Source organism: Dunckerocampus dactyliophorus, chromosome 1 (genome assembly GCF_027744805.1).
Source record: "Dunckerocampus dactyliophorus isolate RoL2022-P2 chromosome 1, RoL_Ddac_1.1, whole genome shotgun sequence".
In the NCBI taxonomy this organism is placed as follows: domain Eukaryota; kingdom Metazoa; phylum Chordata; class Actinopteri; order Syngnathiformes; family Syngnathidae; genus Dunckerocampus; species Dunckerocampus dactyliophorus.
In genome coordinates, this window is record NC_072819.1 from 10123297 (window position 1) to 10136840 (window position 13544).

The 13544-nt window shown below is 41.6% G+C and overlaps 2 protein-coding genes across 5 annotated transcripts in view; both read left to right on the forward strand.

The window, feature by feature from the left end:
• Positions 1 to 7866, forward strand: part of LOC129193690 (oocyte zinc finger protein XlCOF6-like) — a 33244-nt gene extending 25378 nt beyond the window's left edge. For 2 of the 4 annotated variants that reach the window (XM_054798216.1, XM_054798300.1), the window contains one exon: positions 5625 to 7866. In XM_054798216.1, the coding sequence (XP_054654191.1) occupies positions 5625 to 6511 (887 nt within the window). In that variant the 3' untranslated portion in view covers positions 6512 to 7866. The remainder of the gene's footprint in view (positions 1 to 5624) is intronic. The other 2 variants (XM_054798475.1, XM_054798390.1) reach the window with 2 other exon arrangements.
• A 1121-nt stretch (positions 7867 to 8987) lies between these two features.
• LOC129192754 (gastrula zinc finger protein XlCGF26.1-like) lies at positions 8988 to 12889 on the forward strand. Its single transcript, XM_054797100.1, has 2 exons — positions 8988 to 9312; positions 11088 to 12889. The coding sequence occupies exon 2, from the start codon at positions 11138 to 11140 to the stop codon at positions 12785 to 12787; it is 1650 nt and encodes a 549-aa protein (XP_054653075.1). The 5' UTR covers positions 8988 to 9312; positions 11088 to 11137; the 3' UTR covers positions 12788 to 12889.
• Positions 12890 to 13544: the final 655 nt, after the last annotated feature.

Genomic DNA, 13544 nt, shown 5'->3' on the forward strand with positions numbered 1-13544 from the left:
CTGGTGTACCAGGTGTTGCTGTGACTTCAGTCGTGGGCCGACTTGTGCTACCAACGAGTTCCTGTAAAAAGAGTTAAAGAAAAAAGGCACAAATCTCAGAAAATTCAAAACTGAAATGTTTCTTTGTCATGGCCAAAACAATGTTCCTTTTGTCTGGCAAAGAAAACAGAAACCAGGAGTAAAGTGCCTGTAATTTACCTGTGAAAGCTTGCCTTTAACTCCTGTGCTGAGGTGGACAACTTTGTCACGGACCGTGTTGTTCTTGAACTGTTGAAAAAGTTGATCCTGTTTTTATGAACTGTGCTTTTGTGACAAACCAGGACTAAACCAGGTCTAAAACAAGTCTAAACCAGGTCTAAACCTCCACGTCTAAACCAGGTCTAAACCTCCACTAAAACAAGTCTAAACCTCCACTAAACCAGGTCTAAACCACCACTAAACCAGGTCTAAACCACCACTTAACCAGGTCTAAACTAAGTCTAAACCACTATTAAACCAGGTCTAAACCACCACTTAACCGGGTCTAAACCAGGTCTAAACTAAGACTAAACCAGGTCTAAACCAAGTTTAAACCACCACTAAACCAAGTCTAAACCGCCACTAAACCAGGTCTAAACCACCACTTAATCAAGTTTAAACCACCACTAAACCAGGTCTAAACCACCACTTAACCAGGTCTAAACCAAGTCTAAACCTCCACTAAACCAGGTCTAAACCACCACTAAACCAGGTCTAAACCACCACTTAACCGGGCCAAAACTAAGTCTAAACCAAGTTTAAACCACCACTAAACCAAGTCTAAACCGCCACTAAACCAGGTCTAAACCACCACTTAACCAAGTCTAAGCCACCACTAAACCAGGTCTAAACCACCACTTAACCAGGTCTAAACTAAGTCTAAACCAGGTCTAAACCAAGTCTAAACCACCACTAAACCAGGTCTACACCACCACTAAACCAGGTCTAAACCTAGTCAAAACCAGGGCTAACCCAGGACTGAAACAGGTCTAAACCAAGACTAAGATTAAGCCAGGACTAAACCAGGACTAAGCCAAGACTAAACCAGGACTAAGCCAAGATTAAAAGCTTGTCTTTTGCTCCTGTGCTGAGCTGGGCAGCTCTTTCTTGGACTGAACTGTTCTTGACAGGTACCAACAGCTACCAACGAGTTCCTGTAAAAAGAGTTTTTTAAAAAAAGGCACAAATCTCAGAAAATTCAAAACTGAAATGATTCTGGCAGAAATTTCATTGAATAGTCAGCAAAGAAAGCAGAAACCAGGAGTCATGAGCCTGTTGCAGGAGATCGTGGAAAAGTAAGATAGCCTAGCGCAAAAGCAAGATATCCATCCATCCATTTTCTATACCGCTTAATCCTCATTAGGGTCGCGGGGGCATGCTGGAGCCTATCCCAGCTGACTTCGGGCGACAGGCAGGGTACACCCTGGACTGGTCACCAGCCAATCACAGGGCACATGTAGACAAACAACCATTCACACTCACATTCATACCTATGGACAATTTAGAGTTGCCAAATAATTAACCTCACCTGCATGTTTTTGGGAATGTGGGAGGAAACCGGAGTACCTGGAGAAAACCCATGCACATGGGGAGAACATGCAAACTCCACACAGAAATGCCCAGGGGAGATCCCGATCTCCAGGCTGTTCCTGTGTTGGCCAACATGCTAACCACTAGACCACCGTGCGGCCCAAGATATATTAGCGCAAATGTTACTGAAACTTGACGAGACTGGAGCACATTGAGGAGAATGAAAGGCTCCTTAATGCATGATGAAGTTCAGTGTCTTGAGAGTGGAGAACAAAGAATTACGGGAAAGTAATGCAGCACTGAGAGCCACTCTCAAAAAAGAGACAATCATTGAGCAACTGAAAACCACCATAGATGACATGTATCAGAACATGCAAATGAATGATGTGGTCCTGACGGGGCTTCGGATCAAACCTAGGTCCTATGCGAGGACAGTTGCGAATAAAGACGAACCAGACGAAATGGATTTCGCTTCAACGGAGAAACACCTTTTTGCAGTCTAAGAAGGTGGACGTAGACATCCAAACTCTTGACACTTGTATCCCACTGTATGCACCCGTCATCATTGTCAAGTTCACTAACAGGAAATTCAAGACCGCACTAATGAAACGGGGAAAGAAGCTGAAAAGAACAAACGTCTACATGAATGACCACCTGACCAAGCGCAACGCTGAAATCGCCGAGAAAGCACGTGATCTGAGGAAGCAAGGAAGGATCCAAGGTACTTGGCGTGCAAACTGCAAAATCTTCATTAAATTAATTGGAGGACCAGAGGCCAGAGTTCTTGTTGTCAAAGACATCATGGACCTAGAAAGATACTGAGGTCTCCCCACATGGAAAAGGAAAACAGCTTTAACATGCCACAAGAAGATCTACAATTGGACACTTTTTGTTTCACAGATCACAAACAACTGGATTTGGGAAAAAGAGGTCTGGAGTTTGAAGACTGGATTAAGACGTTTACAGACATAGGTCATAAAACTATTTTTACATGTGGAGCCTTCAATATTGACCTTTTGAATCCACAAAAGTACAAGGAAATAGACGACTTCACAGACACAATGTATAGTTTGAGTTTATATGCTAAAATCATGAGACCAAGCAGAATAACAGACCACTGTGCCACCCTTATCGACAATATCTTCACCAATGACTTTGTCAAAGACTGCGTACAGAGGACAGCATCCGTGCCTTCAGGAAAGGCCTAGAAGAACAAAGTTGGGAGAGGGTCTACAGTCCTACGATAAGAACTGTCCAAAAAGGACTAAAAAACGCCTGTAAGAAGAAGAACGCTTTATACAGGACATTCATCATCCAACAAACTAAAGAAGCAGAACAAAAGTACAAGACTTACAAAAATAAGATGACAACTATCTTGAGAGTGTGTAAGAGGGAATATTATAGCCAGGTACTTGATAAGAACAAAAATAACATGAGAGCAACTTGGGGCATCTTAAATAGTATTATAAAGAACAACATTAAGAAAGCAGACTACCCTCACTATTTCATGGTTGGAAACACTAACAGGGATGACATGAAGGAGGTAGTTGAAATGTTCAACAATTTTGTAAATATTGGACCAAAACTGGAAGAAGAAATCCCAAAACAAGACACAATTGATGAATGGAAAGATATTATTGATAGGAATCTGGATTCTATGTTTCTCAATGTGTCAATTTGGATACAGAGCTAACATTTCAACTTCTATGGCGCTGATCAAAATCACAGAGGAAATCACAACTGCTATGGACAACAGAAGATGTGCAACTCCAGTATTTATGGATCTGACAAAAGCCTTCGATACAATTTATCATAATATTTTAACAACAAAATTAGAAAGGTATGGAATCAGAGGATTACTTTTGAATTGGGTTAAAAGCTACCTAGCAAACAGGAAGCAATTTGTAAAGCTAGGAGAATACACATCTGGAGTTTATACACCACGTGTGGAGTACCCCAGGGGTCCATATTGGGACCAAAACTGTTCAGGTTGTATATCAACGACATTTGTAAAGTAACAAAGGACTTAAAGTTGGTCTTATTTGCGGATGATACCACTGCCTTTTTTTGTGGGAAAAGCACACAAGAACTAATTAAAAAGGTCAAGGATGAAATGGTCATATTAAAATCATGGTTTGACAGAAACAGATTATCCTTGAACTTAGGTAAAACTAAAATAATGCTATTTGGAAATAGCAGAAAGGACACGTACGACCAAATACAAATAGGAGTGGACATTGAAAGAGTGAATGAAAATACATTTCTGGGGATCATAGATGAAAAAATTAGTTGGAAATCTCATATCAAAAATATACAACAAAAGGTGTCGAGAAATACTTCATTATTGAATAGACCAAAATTTGTTCTCGGATCAAAAATCACTCCACAGTCTTTACTGTTGTTTGGGATAACCATATCTACTGTAACTTATTGTGTGGAGATATGGGTAATAATTATTAAAGCAATCTTAACTCACTCAATGTACTGCAAGAAAGATCGGTGAGGATAATTCATAATGCAGCATATAGAGAACATACAAACCCTTTATATTTACAATCAGATATTAAACTTTGCTGATTTAGTACATTTTCCAACTGCTAAAATAATGCATAATGTTAATAACTTGCTACCCTAAAATGTCATACAGTATTTCTCTATAAGACAGGGGAAATATGATCTTAGGGACAAATTGCGGCGCGAACAGGAGCGGATACAATACCAGTCAAAACTTTGCAGACACTTTTTATTCAATATCATAGGAAAGTGTCTCCAAACTTTTGACTGGTACTGTTGTTCGTTTCAATGAAGTGATTGTTGATAGTCCACCTCCTCATCATCAACGTCTATTATATCCACGCACAAACTGGGAGGCCTTTCCCAGCATGGTAGTTAGAATGATCCCTTGCTGATGTTTTCCTTGGTCTACCTGTTTGACGTCTGTTACTTGGTGGTCTCTTTCTTCTTCAGGACATTCCAAATGGTTGTACCAGCTGTGACCAATGTTTGTGCAATGGTTCTGATTGATTTTCCATCTTCTCTCAGATTCACAATTGCTTGTTTTTCCACCCATACACAGCTTTCTGTTTTTTTATGTTGTTTTCACCTCTAAATACAGTTTTCACAGGCAAAACCTGTACTGCCCGATCTGAAACTGAGCGTAGACATTCAGTGAATAAGTAATGTAATACGACACACCTGGGCAACATAAGACACCTGCCGGTCGCGTGTAACAATATTTTTGCTCACAAGAAAAATGGATGGGTTGAAACGATCTTCTCAGTTGTGCATCTGATCCAGAAGTGAATACCTGTTAATAAAACACCTGAAATGTTGCTCTCTGGTCTCATTCATTTTTTGATGTCAAAGCCACGGGTTTTCAGTCCAAAATAAAATAAAATCATTGACCTCACTGATCCAATACTTTTTCGGAGGCACTGTACAGGACCGTGTGGTGAGGTATATTATGGTATATTATTAAGTGTGCTGTTGCTTGTGCTTCATCTCTGTCAGAAAATAGTGTGTATAGCGATTCTGTAAGTTACTCGTGATTATTATGCACAGTAGGGCTGCAGCTAACGTTTATTGTCTTAGCCGATGAAACTGAACCGTATTGTTTGGAGTAAGCGAGTAATCAGTTAGGTGATGTTTTGTAAATATGCTAAGAAGAATCTCACCTTTTGTGATGAAGGTGAAGAAGCATATTAGTATGAACTTTGCTCTTTTTTCCCATTTTGGCTTTTTTTTTTTAAATTTTCAACTTTCTTCCTAAATAATCTTTGTTGTCTTAACAATAGTAATATTATGACTTTATTCACATATACATTCACATATTATAACTTTTTCCCCCAACCTAATTTTCCAAAAACTACAACTTTGTTTTGTTTTGTTTCTCATATTATGACTTAACAAAAAAATAACACATATTTGTTTATTATTTCAACTCTATGCTACTGAAATGGCGTTATGCTCACCAGAAGTGACACAAACTGCGGTTGCGCCGCCGCAGTACTACTCCACATGTCAGATGGAAGATGGAACTCTAATGAAACCTGTATTTGTCGTCTTGTGTCCTGCAGATGTCACTGAACTTCGCTCTGAGCAGCAGGAGTGGAACTCCAGGATGGAGAAGGAAGAACCGCGGCCCCCACACATTAGTGTGGAAGAACCACACTCCCCCCGTTTTAAAGAGGAAGAGGAGGAGTCACAGTATGTCTACATTAAAGAGGAAAAGCAGGAGCCACAGCCCCCCAACTTTAAAGAGGAAGAGTCACAGCCCCCCTGTATTAGAGAAGAAGAGGAGGATCACAGCATCAGTCAGGAGAAGCTTGAAGTAATGGAGGAGTTACCAGTTGTTGGCCCTGTGAGGAGTGAAGATGATGATGACAAAGGTCATCATCAACGTTTTGCTTGCACGGTGTGTGGTAAAAGATTCTCTCGAAAATGTTACTTAAAAATACACACAAGTGTACACACTGGAGAGAAACCTTTTTCTTGCACGGTGTGCGGTGAAAGGTTCTCTCGAAAAGGTAGTTTAAAAATACACACAATTGTGCACACTGGAGCGAAACCTTTTTCCTGCACACTGTGTGGTAAAGGATTTTATGACAAATATAGTTTAAAAATGCACACACGAGTACACACTGGAGAGAAACCTTTTTCCTGCTCAATTTGTGCCCGAGGATTCACCAAGAAGTCGAATTTGAGAGCGCACACAAAAATACACACTGGAGAGAAACCTTTTCCTTGCTCCCTGTGTGGTAAAACGTTCTCTCGAAAAGGTACTTTAAAAAGACACACACGAGTACACACTGGAGAGAAACCTTTTTCTTGCACGGTGTGCGGTAAAGGATTCTATGACAAATGTGGTTTAAAAATACACTCAAGAGTACACACTAGGGAGAAACATTTTCCTTGCTCAGTGTGCGGTAAAATATTCTCTCACAAAGGCAGTAAAACAGAATAGCGCACACTGGAGAGAAACCTTTTTCCTGCTCAGTTCGTGGTAAAGGTTTCCTTTGGAAGGTACCTTTAATCAGAGAAAGCAAGACACTATTAGTAGTGAAGTTGTGTAAAATAACTTCTCACATTGCTCATTTTTGTGTGTCTCTTGCACTTTTTTTCTCATGCTGAAGATTCCCTTTAGACCGCCCACGAGCTCATTGACTCCGCTGTTTCTTGCTAACGTGATCGGCCGTCCGTAATATCCTGGGATATTGCTGGGTGAATTTGACTCGCCCACCACTAAGTGGTCCTGGGTGGTGGTTCAAATATTTGAAATGTTTTCATTTCATTTTAATAAATACCAACTTGTGTTAATCCATTCATTTCTGTGCCTCTGACCATAGACCAAGAAATAAATCTACAAAAAAGTTGCAATCATCAGTATTGGGGCCGTATATGTTTGTCGTATTCGTATCTTGTGATGTCAAATGTCTTCCAAACTTGTCTTTAATTCGGTTTCTTGGAGAAAAAACTGAGCACGTCTTTTATTTTGTTGATTTCTTGTTTCAATTTGTGAAGTTAAATGAAACTTCTTGAGATCTGAACAATAAAGTGTTTTCTGTTCAAATCTAAAGTTTTAATCAACAGACAAAACGCTACCTACAATGGCGGTGGTCACACGCAATGACAGCACAACATGCAAGAGGTAAGTAAACACACGTAGGGCAACTACGACTTAGGGGAATAATAATATTAAACAACTGTTAATAAACACATAACTTCAGCATTTGTTTTTACAATCCAAGTACCACAATGCATGCTGGGAGCCGGCATCACTCCCTGTTAGGAATGTGACAAAACAACTTTATCTCAAACTATGGCGATATGAAATCCTACTATGGCTCATCGATACGCTCTCGCCTTGTATTTTTTTCAATTATTTATTAAAATACAGCTGCTATAACCTTCTAGCACCGTCTACTTCATAGAGTTGATCTACTGGAGAGACATGACGTGTTTTCTGAATGGGTTTAAAACAGTGTCACTGTTTGTCAGACTCATTGGGGGGATTCTGCGAAAGTGGCTCAACCAACCCAGGCTTTGTGCTCAAAATGCAGCTCTACAAAACCTAAATTCCCCAAACAGAACTGAACGGTACTGCGACGGCGCCTATCAGCTAACTTTGTCAAATCCGGTTCTCGGCTTTGTTCTCAGTGGGCGTTCACATGAAAGGGGGCGTTTGACGTTATTCTACTTAACGTCAAAAAGTAGGCATCCCAGCTGGTGTATTTGACAAAATGAGTAAGTAATTATTATGGAGCGTTATGAGGAGTTCCCAAAAGATTATGACTGCTAAAAGCAACGCCAATAGAGCGAGGGGGGGGACCATCGTGCTGCGCATGTGATTCACAAGTAAACACTGATTTATTACACTAACTATATCCTACTAGGTTTTTTTAAAATCAACGTTCAACATTGCACAACTTTGACATTTTAACATTTATTCATTTAAAAAAAAAAACAAATTTGAGCAACTGTCGTTTTTTAATATTTGAATGATGTCTTCTTGTAGCTCGTTGTGACTACTGGATGGCATTGTTGGCGTGTTTCGTGGAGACCTTTTGAATTTTTTTCTTCCATTTTTTCCTTATTATAAGCACGTGTTTTCTTCCAGTTGATTGATGAGTGTTTATTCCTCCAGCAAATATTGTAATATAAGAAGAACGGGCTGAGTACTCAGGCAAGGACCGCTGTGACATTTACGTCTGCTAATATTGGCCTTAATATTCCATATTCTCCACCTGATCATGGTGGAGAGGTTTGAGTGGCCTCTGGGAGGGTCTCCCAAGGAAAACAGGTCCTAGGTGACGGGCCAGACCAAGAGTGATTCCGAAGACCCTATGAACAAACACAAGAGGAGGTACCACACTTCCCCTGGACGTGGGATACCGAGGGAGGGGGTCACAGGCCTTCATCCGTGGGGCCCGGCCGGGCCCAGCCCAAAGAAGCCACACAGTAATGACCCAGCAACTAAGCGATCTACGTTCCACGTCACAGAAATCTGACCAGAACTGGACTCGCAGGACCAAGTGGCGGTATTTGCATCCAAATGTTGGTTGCGACCCACCATAACTACAAAAAGAAAAAAAAGATAGCAGAGTAGGAGGAGGGTGAAGTTAAGGCAATTATCCAAAAACAAATGATGGAAATATTACACTTTACAAAAATCTAAGGGGTGAAGAGGAAAAACAGAAAAGAGGAAACTGTTTTAACCAGGCTATGGTTCCATCACATTGGGTTAAATAAAACAATGTTTTGGTAGGTAAATGCAAAGGGGAAGTTTGTGTGGTGTAAAACTACAGAGAATGTGGAACACATATTGTTACATTCAACGAAATACAGGCAAAAATGTGTAAGTAAATGTAACATTTCGGACTGTCTGCACTGGGGCTCGATCACAGTACCTTCATAATGTGAGACCAGAGCGATGACCACACGACCGCGTAGATCTCAACCCAGAGGAAGTGAGATTTACCAACGTACACTTGCACAGCCTCACAGGCTGGCATCCGTTACATAAAGCTAAGGGAAATGATCGGAAGGAAAGGTATCTGAATTCATATAAAAACGTCACATGGCCCATGTTTTATACTCCGGTACAGAAGGTGGCGGTATGTACCTTTGAAGTCATGGGTGCAAACCGCCGTTAAACCAAAAGAAGAGTAAGAGGAGGAACTTTCTCGAACAAAACAGGAGAAAGGGCGATGCCTTTCACTCCTGGACGCTGTATTCAGAAGCATCAAGTTATGTTACCCTGAGCAGGTCAGTTTAACGCTTACAAGCTTTTTATTTGTCCATTAACACCACTTGTTAAAATGTTTTCTCCGTGAATGTCCCATTTTCTTTATGTACGCCACATGGCCATCGTGCGGATATCAAGGGGTCGTGCCAGAGTCGAATCGAAACTAGCGTGATGAGATAGTCTCTTGTGTGTTTATGTTGTTGTATTATTGATATTATTATTCTTATATAGTCAAATTGTTCACATGGCGGGTATATTTTTTATCGACAATGTAGTGGCTGTTTAGGCAAAATGGCGGCTCGAGGCGCTTAAACTCAACATTACTCACCACCGACGAGGGTTGGCTCTTTACTGTTGTAGCCAATGACTTTCTGCCGTCCCGTGGTAGTTTTTCCACATTTTTCAAATGTTTCCAGCGGCGACATCACTTACTGTTGAGTGTAAAGCCGGGCTTGCCTGCTCAGCGAAGGTAGCGTTCTTTTAAAGCAGGTCTATCACTGTTTCGTGTTGTGGTAATAAAACAGGCGGCGTTGGTCAAACTTGGCTTTTATGTAAATCTGGTCAGGGAGTCATACAGGAACATTACATTGCTAGCCATTAGCCAGTAGGCTGCGGTCTGCGCATGCGTAAACCTACGGTAGCCCTGTAGGGTCAATACTAATTACTGTTTTCCCCAGTCAATATCCTACATCCCCTTTCTTTAGCCGATGGCCATTACAGAACATTTGCAGCCATTTAAATAACCATAACAGTACGGGAACAAACTTGCACCACACTTTCAAATGTCCAGCAGGCAGTAATTAGCAAAGCCATAAATCAAATCACATGGAGAACAATAGAAAAGCATGAGTACTCACGTTACTGCGAAGATTTAAAGTTTTTCCTCTTTTTTTTTTAAATGGATGTGTTGAAAATGTCAAAGTTGTGCAATGTTGAGCGCTGATAAATGAAAAGAAGTGTTAACTTGCCCATTACATGCTCAGCATTATCCTGTCAGCGGTCCTTCCCCACTTTATTGGCGGCAACAGTGTTGGTCTTAGCAGTCATAATCTTTTGGGAACTCCTCATTACGCTCCATGATAATTATGTACAAATTTTTGGGGAAAATACACTGGCTGGGATCGCTTCACTTTTCAGCGGAAGTAGTATAATATGACGTCAAATGCCCCCTTTCATGTAAACGCGCACAAAGCCTAAAACCGGGCTTGACAAAGTAAGTTGATAACCACTGTCACAGGACCAATTAAGTCTGATTGTGGGCGTTAGGTTGTTGTCAGGTTTTGTCGAGATGCATCTTGAGCACAAAGCCTGGTTTTGTTGAGACACTTTTGACTCTTAGCACTACGGACATCGCTCTCTGCAGGTCCATTGGATTGGGGATACTCAGGGCTGCTTGCTACATGTGTCACATCCATTTGTGCTGCAAAGTCTTTAAAAGCGCTGACTTGTAAATTGTCTTCCATTGTCCGTTATGAGGGTGTGAGGCGCCCCATGGACTGAGAAATGATGTTTCAGTTTACCGGTGACTGTTGCAGATGTGAGATTGGGTAGCAGGTCAATCTCAAACCAGCCTGAGAATGAATCCACAAGTACTGACACGGACTGTCTCGGACTGTCTCTTGCTAACATGGTTGAAAACAGCACCACCACTCCACGTGTCAGCTGGAAGTACCCTGAAACTGATGAGATTCTCACACACCTTGTCAGAACCTATGCTGGTGCAGGACAATGCCTCACATGACAATGCAAAGCTGGACTGTAATAAAGCCTGTCTTTGTCGTCTTGTGTCCTGCAGACATCACTGAAGAACATCTTCCCTCCGAGCAGCAGGAGTGGAAGTCCAGAATGGAGCAGGAGGAACAACGAACCCCCCACTTTGAAGAGGAAGAGCCACAGCCCTTCCACATTAAATATGAACAAGAGGAGCCACAGCCGCTACAGATTCAAGACAAAGAGGAGCCACAACCCCCCCACATTAAAGAGGAAGAAGAGGAGCCACAGCCCCCTCACATTAAAGAGGAAGAACCGCAATCCCCTCATTTTAAAGAGGAAGAGCCACAATTACCCCACATTAAAGAGGAAGAACCACAATCCCCTCATTTTAAAGAGGAAGAGCCACAGCCCCATCACATTAAAGAGGAAGAACCACAATCCCCCCATTTTAAAGAGCAAGAGGAGGAACCACTGCTCTCTCACATTAAAGAGGAAGAACCACATGCTGCCCATTTTCAAGAGGAAGAGGAGTCGCCGCAGCCCCCCGATATTAGAGAGGAAGAGGAGGATCACAGCATCAGTCAGGAGAAGCTTGAAGTAATGGAGGAGTTACCAGTTGTTGTTGTTGTTGTTGTGAGGAGTGAAGATGAGGACGACGAAGGTCAGAAACATTTTTCTTGCACGGTGTGTGGTAAAGGATTCTATGACAAATGTGGTTTAAAAGTACACAAAAGAGTGCACACTGGAGAGAAACCTTTTTCCTGCTCAGTTTGCGCAAGAGGATTCACCAAGAAGTCAAATTTGAGAGCACACGCAAAAATTCACACTGGAGAGAAACCTTTTGCTTGCTCGCTGTGTGGTAAAAGATTCTCTCGAAGAAGTTGTTTAAAAATACACACAAGCGTACACACTGGGGAGAAACCTTTTTCTTGCTCAGTTTGTGCTAGAGGATTCACTAAGAAGTCCTATTTGAGAGCACACACAAAAGTACACAGTGAAGAGAGAGAGAGCGAGCCTTTTTCTTGCACGGAATGTGGTAAAGGATTCTATGACAAATCTGGTTTAAAAATACACACAAGAGTACACACCGGAGAGAAACCTTTTTCTTGCACTGTGTGTGGTAAAGGGTTCTATGACAAATGTGGTTTAAAAATACACACAAGAGTACACACCGGAGAGAAACCTTTTCTTTGCACGGTGTGTGGTGAAAGCTTCTCTGTCAAAGATAGTTTAATAATACACACACGTGTACACACTGGAGAGAAACCGTTTTCCTGCTCAATTTGTGCTCGAGGGTTCACTAAGAAGTCATATTTGAGAACACACACACAGATACACACGGGAGAGAAACCTTTTCCTTGCTCTTTGTGCGGTAAAAGATTCTCTCAAAAACATAGCTTAAAAATACACACGAGACTACACACCGGAGAGAAACCATTTTCCTGCTCAGTGTGTGCTAGAGGATTCATTAAGAAGTCAAATTTAAGAGCGCACACAAAAATACACACCGGAGAGAAACCCTTTACTTGCTCAGCGTGTGGTAAAAGATTCTCTAGAAAAGATAGTTTAAAAATACACACCAGAGTACACACCGGAGAGAAACCTTTTTCTTGCACGGTGTGTGGTAAAGGATTCTATGACAGATGTGGTTTAAAAATACACACAAGAATGCACACTGGAGAGAAACCTTTTTCCTGCTCAGTTTGTGCTAGAGGATTCACTAAGAAGTCAAATTTGAGAGCACACACCAAAACCCACACTGGAGAGAAACATCTTCCTTGAACTGTGTGGTTAAAGCGTCTGTGTAGGCTCTCAGTCGTACAGGAGTTGTCCATCGAGGAAAAGGCTTCTTGAGACGTCATCTGTACTTCTGTGTAGAAGGTGTCGGACGTTTCGCTCCTCATCCGAAGAGCTTCGTCAGCAAACTAATAAGTGCTGGTAGCTTAGGCCTTAAATACAGTAAGAGTGGGCGGAATTGGTGTGCCAACACCCTCCTCCTATTGGTTCGTTACACTAAGCCTGGGCGGAGCAGTGGTATAATCCTATCCTGTTATTCACACCTACGATAAAAGGGAAGTGTCGCTCCCTGAATTGGGTATGAACGACTCTGATACTGGCTTGTTAGCATCTATTGTTCTGGCTCGGCCCTGCCTTCACCTCATTTGCAAGACTAAGAGCTGTGGGTTTTGGTCTCAGTAACCTGCTGAACACAGGGTCCAAATTGAACCTCAAACCACCATTCCGATTCAATGATGGGTTCTGTTGTTTGACAAAAATAGCTTCCTTTACTCCTCTTTCAAACCATCTGTTTTCTTTGGCCAAAATCTTTACCTCGCTGTCCTGAAAAGAGTGATTGGTAGCTTTCAGGTGTAGATGTACTGCTGATTGAGGACCACTAGCATTGTCCCTGCGATGTTGATAAAGCCTTTTTTGGAGCATTTGCTTAGTTTCCCCAATGTAGTGCTCTTTGCATTCCTCATCTTTGCAATGTGGTCTATTCCATCCACTGTAAAGATGAGGAATGCAAAGAGCACTACAT